The sequence below is a fragment of the Salminus brasiliensis genome, chromosome 9, assembly GCF_030463535.1.
Source record: "Salminus brasiliensis chromosome 9, fSalBra1.hap2, whole genome shotgun sequence".
Classification (NCBI taxonomy): Eukaryota; Metazoa; Chordata; class Actinopteri; order Characiformes; family Bryconidae; genus Salminus; species Salminus brasiliensis.
In genome coordinates, this window is record NC_132886.1 from 15,054,291 (window position 1) to 15,076,776 (window position 22,486).

General features: G+C 41.4%; 3 protein-coding genes across 3 annotated transcripts in view; 2 read left to right on the plus strand and 1 right to left on the minus strand.

The window, feature by feature from the left end:
- Nucleotides 1-1,732, plus strand: part of arhgap36 (Rho GTPase activating protein 36) — a 37,384-nt gene extending 35,652 nt beyond the window's left edge. Inside the window, exon 13 of the mRNA XM_072687556.1 lies at nt 1,167-1,732. Coding sequence (XP_072543657.1) covers nt 1,167-1,238 — 72 coding nt within the window. The 3' untranslated portion in view covers nt 1,239-1,732. The remainder of the gene's footprint in view (nt 1-1,166) is intronic.
- Nucleotides 75-13,528, minus strand: usp12b (ubiquitin specific peptidase 12b). Its single transcript, XM_072687557.1, has 9 exons — nt 13,380-13,528; nt 11,492-11,572; nt 10,936-11,149; nt 10,252-10,568; nt 9,430-9,506; nt 9,110-9,193; nt 8,741-8,938; nt 7,844-7,922; nt 75-6,024 (listed from the first exon to the last, which is right to left on the minus strand). The coding sequence occupies exons 1-9, from the start codon at nt 13,425-13,427 to the stop codon at nt 5,923-5,925; spliced, it is 1,200 nt and encodes a 399-aa protein (XP_072543658.1). The 5' UTR covers nt 13,428-13,528; the 3' UTR covers nt 75-5,922.
- A 913-nt stretch (nt 13,529-14,441) lies between these two features.
- Nucleotides 14,442-20,436, plus strand: rasl11a (RAS-like, family 11, member A). The gene is made up of 4 exons (XM_072686766.1): nt 14,442-15,000; nt 15,409-15,465; nt 16,540-16,622; nt 18,545-20,436. Exons 1-4 carry the CDS (start codon nt 14,853-14,855, stop codon nt 19,013-19,015), a joined length of 759 nt encoding a protein of 252 aa, XP_072542867.1. The 5' UTR covers nt 14,442-14,852; the 3' UTR covers nt 19,016-20,436.
- Nucleotides 20,437-22,486: the final 2,050 nt, after the last annotated feature.

The window sequence follows — 22,486 nt, forward strand, 5'->3', positions numbered from 1 at the left end:
GACGTTTTGTACAATAATGTGTTTGCTGCTTACTAGAACACACCTTAGAAAAAATTGTCACTTGATGGTCATGGTCATGATATGACAGTGGCATTTTATTCATCCATTTCTTTTAGGGACATAAAAGATACACTATATGGACAAAAGTATTGGGACACCTGCTCATTCATTGTTTCTTCTGAAATCAAGGATATTAAAAGGAGTTTATCCTGCTTTTGTTAAAGTAACTTTCCCTACTGTCCAGGGCAGGATGTCTACTAGATTTTTCAGTATGAGGATTTCACTGCAATCAGCGAGTGAGGTCAGGATATTAGATGATCACCACCTCAACTCATCCCAAAAGTGTGTAATGGAGCACCATCACTCCAGAGAAGACATTCCCTTAATGCTGCAGAGCTTTATACCCCTCTACCCACACACCTGGCATGGTGCCTACGGGTTCATGTTGATCTGCTCCAGAGAGTCTTATTCTATTGGCAACACTTCCCTACTGGGACTAGACAAGCTGTGTATGTGTGCATTTGCACATCTGCGTCAGCAATGGCTGCAACTTAATTAAAGTAGCTGAAATAATTACTTAATTACTTATTAATTAAGGGGTTTCCACAAATATTTGGACATATAGTATAGCATTTGTATCACAGACTTTTTCAAAGCCAGCCAATTCATAAAATGAACCATGTGAAGAAAATAATTTCTATGTTAAACATGCATAATAATATGGGAGCAAATGTGGAATGTAAGTTGGATTTTAGCTCATCGTCCTAATTGGAGGAGCTGAAATGGAACTGAGTCCAACCCAGACTTGCTTCAGACATCTGTATCTCTACATTCAGCTTCATCAACATTTCAACAAGACTTGTCTGTTGGCCAAAGCAGCTGATTGAAGCTTGGTCTTTAATATTTTATATCCTTTGGTAGAGATGGAAAAATTCAGGTCCAGAAAGTAAAAATAAGAACTGCCTGGGCAGTATTTTCCATCGCTTACCTTTAGAAAATGTGTGTGTGTGTGTGTGTGTGTGTGTGTGTGTGTGTGTGTACCAGTATGAAGACATTCCAATAAAAGTATCTTAATATTTGATCTAGCAAATAGTACTAATTAGAATCATATCTGAGAAAGGAGGCTCCTGCACCTAAACTCTGCTATGACTATTTATTTCTTACAGATGACCATGATCAGAAGAAGTCCATCTCTCCAAAACTTCTTCATTGACCCCTCTCAGTATGAGAAAAGTTGAGTGGGGAGGAAGGTGAAATAAAGTGAACTTTATTTTATTTTCATTAATTAATTTTTTTTTAGAACCCACAGAGACATTTTTTTACAGGCCTCATTTTTTTAGACCTTGGGACAGCACTTCTGTGGATGAGTGGACTGTGGATGAGTGGACAGCTCTGGCTCAAAGCTGAACGCTGAAGACGCTGTGATACCGCGATGAACCACAAGGGAGCGATATTTACCTACACTGCACCACTAGACCATCATCTTCACTAAAAAAGAGATTGATCCAAGCTAATCTAGCACTCCTTCAATGAAGCCACACTGTCAGCTGTCAGCATTTAAAAGGCTAATGTCCAGAAGTTGAGAGTGGAGGAGGATTAGGAATATGCTTTACATGACTTGAGCGTAACCCACTTACAGGTAAACTGTCACGGCCACAAAAACCGCCTGAAACTGAAAATTGCTAATAATCAAAACTCTGTGCACATCCACACAACACCACTGTCTCTGAATAAACATCATTCCTACAAAACAGCTGCTGGTGTGTATTTTGTACTAAAAACTCAGCACAGTTACACAGTTGCCTTTTTTTTCCAGTAACCTTCCAAAAAAATCTTAAAATTAAGTTTTTGTTTTTCATTTTCTGTCACATGTTTATTTATTTATTACTATTTAAGACTGTTTTTATTGTATTACTGATTCTCTGTTAGAGAACCATTTATCGTTTTCACCTCAAAGTTTTTCTACATCAAAAAACATCACGAAATAACCAGTAAGTGGATTCTACCTCTTATTCTACCATCTTAAGCTTTAGTGTTAGTCTAGTTGTGGATCCAGCACAGGCCCTTACTACTAACCCAGGTGTACATAAACCAGTCTGGGGTAAATACAGACACAGCAAACTAGGTATAGACCTTATTGAATTCATACCCACAGGGGAATTTATTGGAACTTACAGAAATGATCTCATGCCTTGTTGTTTATTGGTACATTATGTGGAGATGTTGAGGCAAAGGGCATCATCCACAGAATCCATTTTAGCCCAACCCAAAAGCACTTTGTTAAATCTTACTTAGAACTGAGCAGAGTGATCAGAACCATCTTCTTGCATTTTCTAAAAGCATTTGTAAAAACCCTGCTGTAAAAAACCCTACCAGCATGACCAACCTAACAGACCTCCATCACCAGTCTGCCAACACTACTATTACTAGCTTGATGATCAGCTAGATCAGCTAGTCCATCTACTCAAATGAAAACAGCTCTTGACCTGCATAGTGTATAAGCTGGTCAATCACCTTGCACTGTTTTCACCTGGATTGCCAGCTTTTCAACCACTTTTACCATCAAAGACCAGCTAATGTACCCTGCTGAAATGGGATGGGGAGTTGATTTCAGCTCATGAATATGCAACAGAAAGTATACTCTGATTCACTGTGGTAAAAGTAACTATTGTAAACCTCCGGAGCTCATTTTAATAATCAATTGTTTAATAATTGTTTAAGAAAGCAGATGATTACTTTTGGATTTTAAGACTTTTGGAAAAGGACTGGACTAACACTGATGCACTACAGAGCGATCTACCCACTGATTAAGATCGCTCATGGACCTTTTAGGGAACATCACACACACACACACACACACACCTCAAAGCAGCTGTCATTTATTTGTACTTATTTTCATTATTTGCAGACAGGTTGGACCAGTCTCATCTTCCATTCATTCCATACACTTTATCCCTCAAACCCTCTCTTTTACAATCTGTACATTGTTTGTCAAAAGTGCACTTTTTTTAAAACCAATATTGAATCAAATGTTGCCACTGTATGTAAAAGGCAGTGGTTAAGGTGGGGTGGGAGATCACAAAACTCACATAACTTTACACACTATGGTATAATGAATGTTAGCATGAATCTTAGCATTAGGCAGCATTGCACTTAATATTCGCAGTAGCAATCTAGCTTGCTAATGCCGAATCTAGTTCAAAGTATTATGATCAGTGCATAAATGTCAGTTGTCTGTGAATACAAATGACCCTTGTCATGTAGCCTACTGCATATCTGAAGATGCTGACTGCCATTCTCGTAGCCTACTTGACTCAGTGTGTACAGCTTTTATTATACCAAGCGAAAACCAAACCCCATTTAGCCCGTTACCAATCATACATTTCTGCAGCCACGGGTTATCCCACAATACCAGTGGCATGCCCGAATCAATGACTAATTAGCAAAATATATAAAACTGTGAACATCTAAGAAAAAAATAAGTTATTTTACATAAATTATGAAGTACAACAAAATAATCGCATATATCGATTTGAATAGATCAAATCGAAGATATAAAATATCCAGTTAATGCACACTAGCAGTTTTAACGCATGTCGAGGCTATCAGTTTCATTTCAGACTGTTATAAAAGAAGTATAAGTATTATGTCAGCTTGTAACGGCACATTCCCTAACATGCTATGCATCAAAACCAGCTCCTCAAAAGCTCGTCTTAACACAGAGTCATTATTCTTGTTGCTGTTGCTACCCGTTTATAACATTTATACAAGCTTTATAACAGCTGTAATCACATGCATAACTTGTTACCAAATGCATGTTTTGCAGATGATGTGGAATTTAAAGCAGCACAGCTGTAGAAGCCTCACAGATGTGTATCGCAAAAGAAAGGAGGTAAATGAAACAGACGTGCCATTTACATAAGGACTCATTCTAACCGTGGAAACACGGGATGAGCTCATTGTAATGCAGAGACGAGAGGTTTGGATGCAGTTGCCAAGGACTGGTAACTTGAAAGTTAAACGGAAACATTACGTACAATTATGACATCATTACGGTTGCTGGGGCTTTTATGTCTTTGTTAAGTTGTCAAGAGCTAAAATTTTGGTGGCTATTTAGGTTCCTGTGGAGTTTTATTAGCAGCTGTGAGGCAGTAAGAGTGAGACTGCACTCACCTCAGATGCCCTCACACTACCAGAGGCTGGGCATGTTCATCACAGCAATTCTGCAGTTAATGGATCACTGACTCGGGCGAGCTTCAAGAAAAGAAGGGGAGGGATTGACAACATGTGTCACATTTTCTAAATGTATCTACACTACAGTGATCGCAGCCTATAGTAACGGAAACTGAAGGTGAGCATGAATGGCTGTGATCATTTTATAAACTATAGTTCATATCCTCACATTATTAAGCTGTTATTTGTGCTACAATGATTTTGTGAAATTCACACACAGCCAGTTAAAGGGCATTGTTGAGCTGTTTCAGTGACCCATTAAGCAAGCCCATCCACGGTTGTGCAACTGAGCTGAACAAGTGAGATTTGATACTTGTGGACAGTTTCCTGGTCACACTAAAACAAACGGGCTGCAATGCTGTGCTTCACTTCACTTCCAATTTTCCACCCACACCCAGCTAAACAGTTACAGAACATAAAGACTAGGAGAGAACTTGGGAGTTCTTGGAGGCTTTGAGTGGAGTACAGTACAGTAGCTACTCATTCAAAACCATAAATGGAGTCTGGATCTCTCGCTGTAAAACAAGTCTTCACTAGTCTTCACTAAACTGAAATCAGCCAAAACAGGGCTAGAAACGCCACTGTATTCAGTAACTCTGTGCTTATGTTGCAAAACTGCAGTCTATGAATTACAGCAAACACTGCTATATCTATATATGCATTATTACCATCTACAGAGCATAGTATGTGCACCCTGAAGTGTGCACCCCATGACACAATCAAAGCATTGCACTTACGCGATGCGCCATTGGAAACATCTGAACGTTTTACATTCATTTAATATTCCTCCGCAATCCCAAAAGCCAAACCAACCTCGTTTGCAACTAAAACCTCCATACAGGCACCGCACCACTACCCCAAATCCTCTCTGCTGCACCAAGCAGATGTCACTTCACCCACTGCCAGCCTACAGGCTTCCTTCCAAAAGAACATTTCTATGAATGATCATTTAACGCCTCCCTAACAGAAAAAAAAAATGAAAACAAAAAGAAATGTCCACATCACTGTAATTAAACCAGCCAACCCATTTGTTGAGATGGAGCAGAAGTGTGCTGTATAATTGCCACATTTAATATGACAACTAAGGGACCTACTCTAGTAATGTGAGACAATCATAAATAGCTGGCTGATCATGTAGCTGATGGTATACAGGTGTGGAAGTCTCCAACAAAACATGATGCTGTGTCAAGAACATTACCTTTCGGAGTAAGTCACTCCGCCAAGACGAGACTTAATTCAAAGGGTCATGCAGCGAAATGAATCCCTTAACTATCAGACCTCCCTGCACCACCTTTCTCAAGCAGGTCAACCTGTTACAAAGTGATTGTGTTGCAAATGTGTCCATCGTTATGCCATCCGAGGTTCTTTGTGGCCCTCGGCTGTGACTGATGGAGAATGTGTGCATGGAACTCAACAACACAAAAGCAGGGAAGTGTGGAGATGGAAAAGCCTCCAGACTGCCGTTGCTTCTGGTTGGAAACGGTTGTGCCGCGTCCAGGTCGCTCTGACATCAACTGCTCCTGTCTGCTTGATGCTCCGGTGCAAAGCCTCGCTGACAGACCTGGATGACTCTGGGGGCTCCACTTGAGAGGGTCTGAAGTGGGGGGCGGAGCATGCCTACATAGCCCAAGCCCCGCCTTCTCCCTAACCCTGACTTTCACAAAGCCACATTCTCAAACTTCTGTTGGCTCAGTCTCTGGACTGGTAAAAGAGGATATACCCTGACTCTGAGTTTTTGGAAATGTCAGACGTCAGCCCGTAGAACTCCTCTATTGCCTGGGCATCTATTTTCTGCATAGAAAAGAGAGAACAGGATTTGGGGTTCATTTTCATGGTCTCAGTGCACAGAAACTCTGCAACAGTTAAATTCATTAATTTCCAGTCAAAACAACTACATACTACTAAAAGTCATTCATATTCAGGATATATTTCTGAGGAAATTATATGCAAATCGCATTGCATAAGGAAGGGGAAATTAGTAATTCTCTCAAAACTGGAGTTTAAAACATGAGAAGACACAGATCATGCAAAACAAAATATGCTCCTAAGACTGAACTTTGGAGGTGTGGAAACATCTCTACAAAACTTTTTTGGAGAAACTAAAAGTGAGTCTTCTGAAAAGAATGGGAAGGCAATTGAACTCTAATCTGTGTCTGTAATTTAGACTGGAAATTACATGAATGAAGGATGGTCTCTGGTATATATATATATATATATATATATATATATATATATATATATATATATATATATATAATTAATGTTACAGTCATTTATTCACATAATTATGAAACTATTTCACATAATAGGAAAATGTCCCTGATGTAGTTATTTCTATCAAGGAAGAAAGACCATTGGTAGGCATGACAGGAGGTGAGTGATAGAATTAATGTAATAATTTTTCTGGCAGGTTAACTACGCAGTCTGGCTCATGGATATTCTTGCTCTTGCCCAGTGAATTAAAAAACTACAGGGATCCCAACAGACTAACAGGATAAACACTTGCACTGTGGAAAATTCATTCCCAGGCAGCTCTCCCGCTTTTTTTCTGACCAGATGTACTGCTGGGAAGATGCTCCGTAGTGGGAAAAAAAAAACTAATGTGCTTTTTCCTAATGCACATTTCCTAAGAGAAACTAGCACAACTCACTATTTCATTAAAAAAATTGTCTGAAACAAACAAACAATAAAAAAAGTTTACTGTTTTAAAGTCTACTTTAAGTTCTTCTTCACCATGCAGAACACAATAGTTTTGCACCTCAGAATCACAGTGCGGCTTTTCTTTTCTAAAAATTCACAACAGCTTTTGTTTGGGCTTGTGCTACACCATTTGGCTTTGTATCAGTCTTGACATGCGGACTACTCATGACATTCTTTCGAAGACAAAACAGCCTGATACATCAAGCATTGTTTGCTGTAGGAAATCCTGACTCAATCTGTTGTTTGTTCTGCCTTGGCTGTTAGGCCTGAGGGTTTGCTAAAATGTGAGACTAAGCAATTAACATGCGTACTGGTCACAAGAATCCACTGAACACATGCTGCTTCCACAAAATGTAAAGGAAATGTAGGGTCTGGTGGTCATTAGCCAGAAAACCTCAGGGTTTTGAGAATGTATTTTACATGGTTTAGTGACTTTTGGGAAGTAATGGTGCTTTAAGAGCAGAAATGAAACAAGAACAAATGTTTAGACATCATTTTGAACACATGCAAATGTGTACAAGCTCTCACTAAATTCCTGGATTCCACAGCATTTAGAGAAATGCAGAGCATTTAAGTCAATAAGAGAGGAGTCAAGACCAGTGTGAGGCAGAAATCAATCGTTCCTTCCCACATCAATATTACACTGTTTAAATGTAGACTTTTAACTGCTTTCTAGGAAAAACTGCCGAAGCGTATTCAGCATACTACTTTTTCAGGTCTACTGCAACAGTGGCTGAATTTCCGCAACTGAATAAAGTTTTCACAGTTCACTGGCTAAATGTGCTGTGCATGCACCATTATGTCCATTTTCTCCCCATGTATGTTACACTTCCACTTCCACATTCTGAGAAAAGGACAATTAGAGAATATAGAAAGAATGAAACCAAGACAGTCTAAGCATTGTCCTTACCTCTACAATATCATCATCAAACAGGAGCCAGATGCCATGACTCTTCACTATAGTGATGTAATGACCACGATTTGGACCACTAGAAAGGAAAGAGAGCACAAACTAATTTAATTTATGTATATAAAATTTAACCAGCAACATTCACCAACTGACCACTTCATTAAAGCCACCTCTTGGTTTCTTCACTCACTGTCCATTGCATCAGCTCACCTACCACATAGGTGGATCATTTGCAGCACTGCAAGTACATGGTGCTGGCATGTTAGTGTGTATTGCGCTGGTATGAGTGGATCAGACACAGCAGGCACTCACGGTCCACTCTATTAGACACACCAACCTAGTAAGTCCACCTTGTAGATACAGTAAAGTCAGAGACATAAGCACTGTTTTGGTTGGTGGACTACCCTCAGCCCAGCAGTGACACTCAGGTGTTTAAAAACTCCAGCAGCACTGCTGTGTCTGATCCAGTCGTACCAGCGCAACACACACTAACACACCACCCCCGTGTCAGGGTCACTGCTCTGCTGAGAATGACCTACCACCAAAACAATGCCTGCTCTGTGGTGGTCCTGTGAGGTCCCGACCACTGAAGAACAGGATGAAACAAAGTATGCAGAGAAACTGATGGACTACGGTCTGTAATTATAGAACTACAAAATGCTCAGATGTGTTAAGTGAAGCTGATAAAATGAACAAAGTGTAGAAACAAGAAGTTGGTTTTAATGAAGTGGCTAGTCTGTGTTTGTGCAAGCCTGGTTGTGCAAGGTAAGTGTAACCATTTTTTACAATAAAAAAAAAAATAGATAACTAACAAGTTCAGCTCAGAAATTACATTTGTAAGCCTTAGTGACAGTGTTAAATGTCTTGGTGAATGGGACACTTGGACTGGAACCGTACCTTCCACAATGCACTACCACAGCCACAAGGTCATACATGCGGTCAGGATTGGTGGCGTCTCCAGAGGTGTTGAAAAGTCTCAGCTCCAAAGGGAAGACTACGCGGTAGGACAGCTTTGTGTAGCGGTGCAGCTGGTCCATGTACTTAAAGCGCTTGAGGTGCAGTGCGAGGATCATAGGTAATTTCTTCACCCGCATCCTGAAGAGATCACAAAACTGTTTTAAAAGGAAAATGTACCTTATTTGATTAAAACCAAATAAGATTTAAATGGTTGCTATGGAAGCACAAGGTAAGAAGTCCAATTTCCAATGTCCAATGTGACCAATTTCATCTGCGTATGACTTTAAAGATGGAAAATGGCAGGCTTACCTTTTCTGTGCCTCCTGTTTACTCCGACACTGCTCACAGTAGTACTTGTATTCACTACATAAGGTCTCTGTGTTACTGAATCCCCTGCAGAGAGAGGAGAGAGAATAAAAATGCACAACCTTTCATAGCCATTAGAGAAATAATCACCATGATCTGAAGATGACGCAGATTGGCAGACAATATTTAGGATTAAGATCCTTCACAGTCACAGCAGTATATGTTATTTGACCTCCGCATTTAGCCCATCCATGGCAGTGAGCACAAACACACTAGTGACTAGGGGCAGTGAGCACATACACTGGAGTGTAGTACAAGCTTACCTGAGACAGTGTGTGATGGAGGTGTTCTGCTCCACGTCCACAGAAAGGTCCAAGAAGTCCTCATCTTTACTGCTTACCTGGTGGACAAAGGATAGAATATATTTTAAAATAACATAAAAAACCTTCAGAATGGGGTCTTTGAGTGGCTCTGCGGTCTAATGTGCCTGGTCATCAGCGTTCAGAGCCAGAGACAGCACAATTAGCCATGTGTTTTTTGAGAGGGTAGATGCGCTCTCCCCTCATCTCCTTTAAGCAGTGGCCAACCCAATTGCCTGTTAGCTGGTACGGTGGAGCTGGGGACCTGGCACTTTCAAGGGCAGCGTGTCAGCAAGGCAGCAGTTCAAAAAGAAGTGGAGGCTGGCTTTGTTCTTACCCTCCTAGGGTCACGAGCATTGCTAGTGCAAGGGGGAGTTACAAATGGTGGGTTAACTGACACTTACAACTTGGAAGTGCCTTAAATGCACACACAGACTTCTAACCAATCAATATTTGTTGCCCTTGAAATGTTTATGGGAGAAAACAGGAACCCAGGTGCACTGTCAGAGATATTTTGATATTATATATATATATATATATATATATATATATATATATATATATATATATATATCGTGATGAGACCGCATCTAATGTTACCAAATATCAATATCAGAATCAATGAGACAGTCCTTTCTGGCTACCTTAAGGACTTAACGCTGAAACTAGCTTAGCAATCAGAATAGCTCCTGGCTGATTTCTTCCACACGGATGTTCCGCTTTCCACATGTCTCATCGGAAACACATGAGTCCCTTTCTCCAGTATGTTCCACCTCTTCAGCTTACCGCTTCACAGTTGAGGCAGCGAGTCTCATTGGTCAGTGTGCCCTGGAAAATCTCATGCACCCAGGTCTGCTGAGTCTTTTCATCCGATTCCGCCTCCCCTGTGCTGCTCCCACTGCCACCGCCGCCGCCGCCGCCGCCGCCGCCTCCTCCTCCTCCTCCTCCTCCTCCTCCTCCTCCTCCTCCTCCTCCATTCTGCACCAGCTTGCCGTTCTGCTGCCGTTCCTGGCTCTTTTCTTCCTGGAGTAGGTCCGCGATCGTGTTGAGCAGGTAGTTGAGAAACTCATGAGCATCTTGCTGCATGTAGTTGTCGAACAGCTCTAATAGAAGGGAGTGGAAACAGAGGAGATGCAGACTAATGGAGCAGATCAACTTTAAGCCCATTAACAGCATTAAATGTACTTTGCCCTGCCCCACCACTACATCAAATTCAAGTGTATCGAGACTGAACAGATGGTCTAGTTACTAATATCACTTAACAAGCCAGGGATCACATTGTAAGAGGGTACTTTAACAATTACATCATCTACAGATTAGTAATAGTTTCACTTTAATTACCATGCAAGTTATAGTAGTTACTGAATTCAAAAGTCTTAAGATAAGTTTTAGCACTAACGCTGGGCAATAAGTCTGTGTTTTCTGACTGTTTGGTGACAGTCTTTAACATGCCTTCCCATGCAGCCTTACCATTTTCCTTCCTTAGCCGTGAAATGAACTTCTTAGGGGGAATGACTCCCACTTTCTTCTTTTGCGTGGCGATGCTGTTGAAGAGGTCTGCCAGACAAGTCAGCAGGCTCTCTTTGCGCCGCGGCTGGACCTTGTAGGCCAATACTTTTTCCCGGAAGGGCCGACAGAAGTACAGAGCCTGCAGCACCGAGTTACAATAGCAGGTGTTGCCAAACTGAAAAGGAAGAAGATGCAGGAGGAAGATGAAGTGCTGATATACGTTACAGTGGCAGATAAAGACCTACGACCTACAGGTAAGGGCATGACGCCTCATTGTGGAGCGATATTTCCTTTCAGGAAGCAAAGACTGATTCTAGCCTGTCATCATTTTAAACAGGCGGCTCCAACATGCTTATCTGACACTAGATAAGCTGATAGGTGTGTACTAAAACCTGTTAAAGGTCAGGTTTTATATGGACTCATACAGTGTAAAGCAGACAATTGCTTGATTTGTATACCCCAGTAGTATAATTAGCAAAGCTTGGCTACTGAATAAGGAAAAAAGCCTTTAACTTACATTAACCAGCCCAAAGTAGTGTTCATTTACAGGGAACTGTTCCGGTCCAATCTCCTTCTCCAAAGCAGAGGCATTGGCGCCCTGTTAAACAAAAAAAAAAGTCACCTTTGGCTTTCATGATCTTGTGAATGTCCTGAGTGAATAAGAACATACAGAGCCCTGTAAAGACTAACAGGAACATCCTGTTTGTGGAGGTGATGGAAGGCTTGCCATTAACAGGATGTCAACACATCAAAACATACATTTACAACTTTTCAGAGCACTAAAGGAACAACATGGACCACCACAACAGCACGTGCCTCTGAAGTTCACGTACAACTAAAGCATCACTGTAGGTTTAAAGACAATACAATTTCCTTCAGGATCAATACATTTCTAGCTATCCCTCTAAAAGCCAGAAATTGTGACCATGGCACAAAAGCTCAGCTTAACCTTGGAGTAGGGCAGTTTAGGTGCAAGTTGGTAAAGGTCCTGTCTGACACTGCACTGTAGCATCTGTCTAGGCCGGCTGCAAACGGGAAGGAGGTAAAGCTGAGGAATGGGTTAACTCGAAGTCAATCTGCTTCATGAAACACTCTGCCTAATTAATTGCAGATGTCACAGTGACCTTACCTGTTAGCATAAGCTCATGCACAAACAGACCTATGGACAGAACTATTGGGACACCCGCTCATTCTTTGTTTCTTCCAAGTTTTGTTGGAGTAACTGTCTCTATTATCCAGGGTAGGCTTTCTACAAGACGTTGGAGCATTGCTATGAGAATTTGATTGCATTGAGCGACACTGTCGGCATGCCATGCATTCGTTTGAGGGGGTGTCCATAAACATTTGGACAGAGTGTAAGAGGTCAGGTATCTAGACGTATGCAATGTTAAAGGAACCTGTTAATGTAGCTAATACTCCGACTTAACAAGCAGGGTTCTGTTACCATACTCGGCACAGAGCTGCCCACAGCAGTTAAAACGCCACGGGCTGGTAACAGGCCATTCACAAACAGATAGCAATGCACAAGTGTGCCAAGACAGTCCGGATACTCTCAACGGGTAGGCTTAGCTAGCTTTGTGGTGTTGCTGGCTGCCTCTTGAACTTCCTCATCTAGGACATTTACTCACTTACTAACATCTACTTTCTGCCCCACGTTTCTCGGTCAAAGCAGTCGTATACTGGACCGTGCTGGCGCCGGACACTTGGCTGATAAAACAGAGCACCAACTGGACTTTTGTTTCTTGCTTAAAAGTAATGATAGTAAATCCAGGTCTAAAAAAGTCCAAAATCCGCCCCAGGATTTTGTTTCGACTGCCTGGCCTGCCCGGTGCAGCCGAGCCGTACCTGCAGTCGAAACAAAATCCTGGGGCGGATTTCTACTTTCTGGACCTGGATTTTCCAGCACTGCACACAAGTTCGGCTAGGCGTTACTGCTGGGACACTTTGGAAAGCTGTTTTCCTTCGCTCATGTTGCATTTCTATATTCTCAAGAATAACTGCATGTTTTAAAGCAATAAAGTCAAGGTAACGTTAGCTACTCGGAAAATCTGACATGGAGCCGCCCTGGCTGTGTACAGCAAAGCTAGCTAACAGCTTAGCTAGCTTAGCTTAGGTGCTACCTAGCTTGCTAAGCAATATCTGTATGTGCATTTAACCTTCAGAAAGACTAATAAAATACATAAAAGAAACTGCAGTGGAGGTAAAGTATACGCTTGTCCTGCCGCATCGCTAATAACTCACGCACTCGCTGGTTTGCAAACTTTCTGCTGCTCTTTACATGACACGGTTCTCTGCGCGCTAGCTGCTCGCCCGTTAGCCCAGTGCAGTGGACAGGACAGCCAGCGTCACTTCAGCAACACACCGCGGGGAAAGAGGTGCTGAGGGCAAGTGCTAAACAAACCCACCATCGTACAAATCGAGGCGATCTTTCGGACTGTCATCAGTATTTCCATCCGTCTGCCGCCATATTGGACCGAACCCCAATTTAAAAACGACGACAGCCGTAAAATCGGCTGAAGTTCCGGGGAAACCTTTCGCCCGTCCAGCAGCTGGAAACCGAATGAGGGAGTGTCACTGCGTTATTTTGAATCACACCCGTATTCCGACAAGGCCCGCCTTGCCGCGCTGGTATTGGCTGGCGGACCGCACTCGCCGATTGGCTGAGTGCAAATGAGTGGAACCTAATGCCCAATGGCAGAGCGGGCAGCAGGACGTCGGCGCGCAGGGAGGCGGGATCGGCTTGAATACGGGTGGGTTATGAACCTGAAGCAGTGTCACTTCTGTGTTCCGACAGCGACGCAATGCATGACGCTTCTCATAGACCACTTTCCTAGACTCGGCTTTTTCCGTACCGACTCGGAGAAACGAGATCGCCTTCAGTGAGGACTCTGAAAAACATTAAACGTGCGTGGAAACAAGGAATGATTAAGCAAATATTTATATAAAATATATATAAACACACGTGATCATGCAAAAATAGCAGGTAGCTTGTTTTTACTGCATGTTTTAATCACATAAATCTCACGCTGTCAATCACCTCAACGATAACAATACTCCTCCTCCTGCTGTATATAAAATAAATCTAATAATAATAATACCAATAAATGAATTGAATATATATATATATATATATATATATATATATATATATATATATATATATATATATATATATATATATATCACAATACTACTAATACAACGATGCTGACCAATCACAACGTCACAAACCTGGGCGCTGTTATCAGTTTAAATCAGCCCTCATCCAATAGGGAGTTGAGCTACTCAGAAGCCCTAAAGACGTTTTTATTGATATTATAGAAGCGTGTTATTTATTAAAAGTCATCTTTCTAGTTTTCTTTCTGATATTAAAGCCCACCTGTGATTTGATGCAGTGTTTTTGCTCCAGTGTTCGTTTCTCTAGTTTGTGCTTTGTGGTCGCTGTCCTCCGCCCCTTGGAGCAGCAGCAGCAGCAAGAGCTGCAGCTGCAGGACGGCTCCTGTCTTTGCGGTCGGTCGGAGCGGAGTAGCCTGTCCTGTCCTATCTTAGCCTCTCTTATCATAGGCTCGGCTGACCCGTCATTTCTCGGAGTGTTTATGCTCCATCTGGAGAAATTAGAAAACGTCTTAGAGAGCGTCGACCACACGAGGGACATCCAGGGTGGACATCCAGCGCGCGGACTGGAGCACTTTGGGGACGGTTTTGGTCCACCGGAGAAAGATATGGTTTCAAGCGGACATAACCATCGACCAGGCGGCTCCCACAAACGGAGCGAGACGTAGCCGCGAAACTCTGCGTTTGGACACACAGGAAAAGAAGCTGTCGGGGTGGTGGAGGAATAGCCATAAAGCTGTTTATTACCTTCCCAGCTTTTCTCAATGCGCCTTACCGACCAGCCAGGAACAATGAGCAGTGGATCTAGCAACTTTCTGCTAGTTCCCATACCGGAGTACCCCGTCCTGGACTGTGTACCCAATAAAAACGTCAAAATAGTCGTTCTCGGAGCGAGTAACGTCGGCAAAACAGGTAGAAGTAAAGCCTATTTTATTATAATAGATATATTTAGAACAAGGCTAAGGAAAATCATACGCTCTGGAGGGGTTTCACATTAATATTACGCAATAGTAATCTCTCCATAGGGATTAATGAGCCGGTGTTTACTCTGCGCTTCCCTTCAGACGCACTTTTTGAGAATTTAGCTTGTAGGAAGGCCAGTTGTACACATGAAACATGAGTGTAAAGTGTTACAGATGTGGTTTTCCAGGCTGGAGGGTCTGGAATGTCAGGCAGGTGTGAGCAGTGTTCGCCTGGGGGCGACATACAGATGCCTAACGTGCTCTCCAGTCTCCAGTAGACTGACCATACGAGCTCTAGAGCAGCAGTGGTGGATTCTGATGGTGCTGAACTTAACATGACTGTCTTTAACATCTCCAGCCCTGATAGTGCGATTCCTGACCAGGAGGTTCATTGGAGATTATGAAGCAAACACAGGTAATGCTCGTCTTTATATTTGTGATCAATATTACTCTTAATTTGTACCATACCAATATCTCCAGCTCTCCACCAACATCAATAGACGTTGATTGATCTGGTTGAATGTAGGTTGTGACGTTAGGTGACCCAAATTCAATGTCAGGACAACATCTGTATTTTGGTGCTTTTAGGTTGTGATGTTAAGAAACCATAATTAGCATCTTTAGTATTTAGACATGAGGTATGAGGTAAACGTCATAAACGTCCATTTGACGTGACGCTCAACTTTTATTAACCACCGCAATGCAACTTCTGTCTAACGTTGGAGGTACGTTAACCCGATTTTCATTTTTAACTAAAATTAACATCAGTACAGTGTTTGAGTTTAACGTCTTTCAAACATCAAATTGACGCCTGGAGCCTGTTATGTCGTCACTGTCACGCAAAAACCTGGTATCACCAAAACGTTTCTAGAGAAAACCTTATTCCAAGTCATTTAGGACATTTTTGTTGGTCCCGTTCATCATAAAAATTTCATGCAATGTCAGATAAAAAATATGTTAAAAAAACAGCACAAATGGGGATACAAGGATTTCGCGTGGCAGTGATAATAAAGTGATTAAAGTAATTGAGGGCTCAGAGCTCATAGGCTTTAAATACCTGTTTACCCATTTGGGGGGAAAAATGCCAAGATTTTAATTAACAGTAAGGTCTTAATGTTTCCCAAATAAAACTGTAACTTCTAAAGTGAACCATACGCTATTTTATATGTTGCAGAAAAATCCAAAACATGTAATTATTTTACCTATTTATGCCAGTAAACACAAATACATTAACGTATGTGCTAGTGCTGGTCGATATATGGTCTGAACTGATGGTCTGAACAATACTGATTTTAAGTTGTAGCTTTTTTTTTTTTAAGTTGTAGATGTCGAGAGATCTCACCACAATGTATGTAATTTACTGGATATTTCAAATTGTTAAAACAGTTAAAAATCCCACAATAAATAGTGCCACATTAAGTTGCCTTATATAGTGCCATTGCACTTCACAACAGAACCCAGCAGCTCATTCATTACTGTTTTTCCACAGGGGCCTTGTACTCGAGGAAAATCAGTCTAGACGGAGAGCAGGTTTCCTTACAAGTACAGGACACTCCCTGCGTATCACTGCAGGTAGTTAAACCCTACATCACAAACCCTTCCTTCCGTTTCCTTTTCTGTCTCTGTGACCTTCTATAGCAAATGTTTGATGAATTCTCTAGGTGCTGTGTAGATGACTCAGTATTACTTCTGGGATCTCAGCAGGCCTTTGATGAAGTCTGGTGAATCTTGGTTCAAACACTTGGCCTTCAAACCAAGAATGCAGGAGTGGAGATAAAGAGGGTGTGTTCAGTCGTAAGCTCATTAAACTGAGAGGAGGTTGAGCAGCACAGAGAGGTTTCTATCTGCAGGGGCCCGTCTTCCAGACACAGATTAAACCTTTCCTGGTCTAACTTGCCCAGTTAATGGTTATTCCCTGCTGATAATGCCAGATCGTTCACTACCAAAGTTAATCTATGGCCAGGGAACAGATCCAGCGAGTGCTGCTTTGCTTTTCTGGATGTGTCACTCTTGACATTGGACATGGCTTCTCACAGCTTGAGCACTTACAGTCTTTATGCTTAGCTCACTGGGTTTGCTTGTCTTGGCGAAGGTTCTGTGTTATTGCCTTGCTCAGTTTGGTGGTAGAAGCTGTTACACAAACACAACGCTGAAACAGAAAAACAAGCGTACTGAAAGTCTCACTTGCTGTAATATGGAAAACAGAGTGTCCAAAGTATAGACATTCTGCTTTTGAGAGAATATGGCATAGAGTGACTTCCTCTTTCATTCACTTTTTTTTATTGTCATTCATTTTTTGGTGGATTTTTGATGCATAACTTATCCTGCAGTTTTCAAGATATCACCACTGTTCCAACTCTGGCTTCTTTGAAAGGTTTCCGGCTTATATACATCATTTTGATCGAATAAACATTTTTCCTGTAATATATTTTTCTAAACTTTTTGCCATAGGTAAAAGTGTATCACTCAGCAACACTACATCAACCACCTGTAATATCATAGCAATCACCTAGCAACACCATAGCAACCATCTAGCATCCACATACCACCTCAGCAACCACTTTGCAACATCACAGAAACCACCTGCGATACCATAGCAATCTTTAAGCAAACATCATAGCAACAACCTTGATCCACGCAAGACAATCATCCAGACTTTTTTCTGTCAAGGCACCAAAATGGTGGGACGAACTTTCTCTGGGTGTCCGAATGGCATGGAGTCGCTTGCTGTCTTCAAATGCAGACTTAAGTCCCATCTCTTCAAATAGTACTTAGGCAAAGTGTAGTGTGTGTTGAGTACTGTGGCCTCCATACTCATGTTGGTATTTAGTGGCGTCTGAGCTTAGAGGTCTCTTTTGGATCCTAGCCAATACAAACTAGCTAAGGGTATTTTCTGAGTAAACAGTGAAGCACTTTTGTAAGTCGTTCTGGATAAGAGCGTCTGCTGATTGCCTTTAATGTAAATGTATCTACAATAAAAGGTTTCAAGCTCCCACATAAAATAACACCCTCCAAAAACATCACTGTTGTAGGAATATATTCAAATGAAAATGGGTAATTTATGGTGAAATATAAACAAAAAAGCTCAGTTGCAGCATTCTGTAAGCATTATACTCTATATTTAAAACGGTATTTGAAACCTACTGGAACAAAACTAAAAAAAACATACATACAAGAAAACATAGTTTTGCAGATGTGCATGGTTGCATGATTAAAATGAGGAATTTAAATAATTGTTTTTTTTTACTGAGAATCTTTTGGTGAGATATGGCTCATATCGACCCTGTCACACAAAAAAACTCGAAACCAACCAAAGCACAACTTTTGATCCATTCATAATGAAAAAAAGAACAAATGCCAGATAGTTAAAAGATGAAAAATGTTCAGCATGACATGGTCCATATATAATGGTATTTGTTTTTTATTGTTTCTCCTGCAGTTCATGTTGATGTGAGAATTTCTAGTGATTTTAATTCTGATTCTCTCTGTTCTAGGATGATGCGGAGGGCTTGTACTGCCAGGAGCAGATCAACCGCTCCATCTACTGGGCTGACGGTTACGTCCTCGTCTTCTCCATCACTGACCTGCACAGCTACAGGACCATCCAACCACTGTATCAACATGTGCGCCGTATCCACCCCAGCGGCAACATCCCCATTATTCTGGTAGGCAACAAGAGTGACCTACTGCGGGCGAGGCAGGTGCCGGCCCACGAGGGCGAGGCGCTGGCCACTGAGTTGGGGGGACCATACTTTGAGGCTTCAGCCCGGGAGAACCACGAGGGTGTGCATGCAGCCTTTCTGCACCTGTGCCAGGAGGTCAGCCGGGCGCTAGGTGGAGGGAATGGGGAGAAGAGGAGAGGGGGGCTTCATCTCGCTCGACCTAAAAGCCCTAACATGCAGGAGCTGAAGAGAAGGTTCCGGCAAGTGCTATCTTCTAAAGTGAAGTCAGCCACTGCACTTTGATGAAGATGAAGAAGACTGTGATGATGAAGATAATGATGAAAAGGCAAAGACTGTATCAGGGAGCTGATTGAGAGGCCTGTTCTAGTATTACTTTAATCATCGTTGCTACATGGAAAGTATTTGGCTGAGGAGTCGAAAGGTCAAAGTTGGATCATTTTTAAATGCAAAAGACTGGAATACATTTGCTTACATTAACTCTTTGGAATGTGTTGCTAACTTTCATCCAAGACATCTTTTACCTGGGTGGCCACATAATGGAATTGATAGCTCTGTTAATAAATAATGTTAGAAATATTTGGTATTCTATAATAACTTATACAGGCCTGCACAGCATGGACAAAATGCCATGTTGCAGTTAGTACATATTCATCAAAAATGAGGTAACAGTAACAAGATTTCTTTTTTTTTGTTTTGAGATCAAATACAGCAAAGACCAACAACGTGAATTATCAAATTAACACAGTAAATACAGAGATCAGCCATAACAATAAAACCACCGACACGTGAAGTGAAGAGCATTGATTATTTCTTTACAGTGCCATCTGTCAAGGGGTGGGATATACACATTAGTCAGCAAGGGAACAGTCAGTTCTTGCAGGTAATGTGTTGGAAGCAGAAAAAATGGAAAAGCATGAGAATCTGAGCAACTTTTACAGGTACCAGGTTGTGATGGCTAGATGTCTGGGTCAGAACATCTCTAAAACATCAGGCAGGTCTTGTGTGGTTTTTCTGGTAAGCAGTGATCAGTACTTACCAACAACCAAAAAAAGAGATGTAAAAGAGACGTGTAAAAGGGTTCTTCAAACTCTTTGTAATATTTAAATTACAAACATGGTTCTTTTTGGTTCCATCGCTCAAAGAACCAGAACATCTCCAAAACATTAGGTCTTGTGTGTTTTTTCTGGTAAGCAGTGATCAGTACTTACCAACAGTGGCCCAAAGAAGGACAACCGGTGAACCAACAACAGGGTCATGGGCACCCGAGTCTCATTGACGTGATCCATGGAGGCGCCACCTCACAACTTACAGGACTTAAAGGATCTGCTGCTAACGTCTTGGTGCCAGATACCCCAGGGCGTCCACACCTGGACGGGTCAGAGCTGTTTTGGGGACCTACACAGCATTACTGATCTGTCTATAATGCTCTAATGTTTTGTTTGACAACTTGTGAGTTCAGCTGCTAACATGTGTTTAGATGTTTGTTCAGATTTGTTCATCCGTGATAGAAGCCCATAAAACAGCAGTGTCTCTGTTACCAAGCAGCATTTTTTTTATTTTTTTTACATTCTGTTGTGTGTGCTTTACTCACGCTATCCAGAACCAGTTAACTGCAGTGTGTGTCCTGTTGCCTGGTGCTTTTCTGGGTTGTTTTTGAAGAAAAGAAGCAACATAAATTAAATAACCAGGTTTCTTTTCTGGAACTTCTTCTGTCTTCGATCTGATTTACTGATTATCTGATATGCTGTGTAAGGTGTCATTTCAGTCAGTCAGATTAGACAAGTCATGTCAGGATTGTAGGGTATGGAGTAGCAGCACTTGGGAAGCAGCACTACCATGATACACAATATATTCAGAAAAGACTGTGACCTTGCATTTTATGGAGCACTTTTCTAAGGGAGCACTAGTCATAATGTTTGATCATTGTTTTAGGTATGCATTTAAAAAGCGGTGATTATTATTAAGTAATTAGTCATTTTTTTACATCAGCAGTATTAGTATGAGTGAGGATCTAGTAGGGCTGGGCAATTAATCAAAACATGCAGAACCTCTAATCATCGTTATTTCTTTTTTAATTATCATTGTTAATACTTTTCCCAAAGTGTATGTTCAAGTACTCTCCTCTCAAATACCTGCTACAGTCTCTGTAGTGACGTGACTCCTCCTTGTCCAGTCTGATATAGAACTCAAACATCAAGCCAACTGAGCAACTCGAGCAGCTTATGTAATCCTCCAATAATCACAGTCTAGATAACATGTTCAATTAATCGTGATACTGATTTGAGGTCATAATATGAGGTCATGGATTGGCTAATAACAGAAAATATCCAAAAATAAACTGGCAGATCACTTATTTGAGGCAAACACTGTCTAATTCTGATTATGCACCCCTGCTGTTAGTAATACAACCTGGCGCATTTCTTTGCCTTGGCTGAGAACGTTGTTTATTCATTTTTTTGTAATCAAACAAATGTAGTTGTAATCTAGTAAAATTACAGCAGTTATGGTTGACTATCCACAAATGTTATTCCAGAATATTCCTGAGGTTTCCTTCCTTTAGAAAGAATGTTACCCAGATGTTTCTTTTTCTACATTTTGATATAATCTGCTGGGAGGAAGAGGCCAACGACTGGTGGTTCTCATGACCTTTGACCTACTTATGCTGTGTCAGGGATTCTAAAGGCACAGCAGAGGCTTGAACGAGTGTTTATTTGCTCTTTCTCTTTCCGTGCTTCCCACAAGTAGTGGCAGATAAAACTACATTCCTCTGAAGCAACTGCTCCGTCAGCCATTTAGTGCAAAAGGCAACAGACCCCTAATCATTCCCCTTTGACCTCCACTCTCTTCATGCCTGGCCTGATGGAAAGCAGGTTGTATCAGTACACATTTGGTTCCATGAAGAATCCTGTTTGTAAAAGTGTAATAGTAGTAATAGTTAGTAATGTGTAATAGGGTTCTTCACACTCTTTGTAATATCTCTATTACAAACATGGTTCTTTTTGGAACCAAAAGTGGCATCGCTCAACGAACCATCTGAAGGAGCTTTGTTTTAAAGAGTGCTGATGAAGGCTGTCAGTAGTCTCTGTTTATTTTCTAAAATTATTTCAAAGTAAGGAGTTTTTGCTTAGCCACAACAGATGTTGTGATATATATTTTTAACTTTTTTATGTCCTGTCCTTATTGTCTTCCTTGGTACATTTGGAAACAAACTTTTACACACACACACACAGACAGACATTCTTCTCCACCCACTTAAAGACCTTTTTCCTGTGCTGACATTAGTGGATTTACTACTCTCTGAGAGACAGGCGATACCAAAATATGAAAATCTGGTCTTTCTTCTGAACAGATAAATATGCAAGTGTGTACTGTAGCTCAGACACAGTTGTAATCTCTTTTCCATATGAAACAGAACAGTAGCCTGCCCAGATCTCGCTGCCCAGGCTAACGGCATTGCCCATAATTATTACCACATTTTAAAGCTATCAAAAGGCTCAGGCTCTTCCTGCCCCTGGCTTTAGTGTGGTTTTCCAGTACACACTATAAGACAAGCGAGTTTAAATAACTTACGGAAGTCTCTGAGGATCGTCTGCTGGCTACCAGGTGAAGGAAAGATGACTCTTTCAGACATTCTGTTTCCTCAGAGCGTTCTTGTGTATGGTGTGATGCAAACTTTGGTCTTTGGTGGGCTACAGAAATGCAGCCTTGAGGGTGTTCAAGGAGGCCTAAACTGTAGGACCATATCAATATGTA

What these genes read in the sequence shown, in the direction of transcription:
- usp12b (XM_072687557.1), bottom strand. Translation starts at nt 13,427, where the DNA reads ATGGAAATACTGATGACAGTCCGAAAGATCGCCTCGATTTGTACGATG. An exon ending in ACTACTTTGGGCTGGTTAAT is followed by an intron (nt 11,150 to 11,491) that starts GTAAGTTAAAGG and finishes CTTCCTTTTCAG; the next exon opens with TTTGGCAACACCTGCTATTG. An exon ending in TCCATCACACACTGTCTCAG is followed by an intron (nt 9,194 to 9,429) that starts GTAAGCTTGTAC and finishes CTCTCTCTGCAG; the next exon opens with GGGATTCAGTAACACAGAGA.
- rasl11a (XM_072686766.1), top strand. Translation starts at nt 14,853, where the DNA reads ATGCGCCTTACCGACCAGCCAGGAACAATGAGCAGTGGATCTAGCAAC. An exon ending in GAGTAACGTCGGCAAAACAG is followed by an intron (nt 15,001 to 15,408) that starts GTAGAAGTAAAG and finishes TAACATCTCCAG; the next exon opens with CCCTGATAGTGCGATTCCTG. An exon ending in AGATTATGAAGCAAACACAG is followed by an intron (nt 15,466 to 16,539) that starts GTAATGCTCGTC and finishes GTTTTTCCACAG; the next exon opens with GGGCCTTGTACTCGAGGAAA.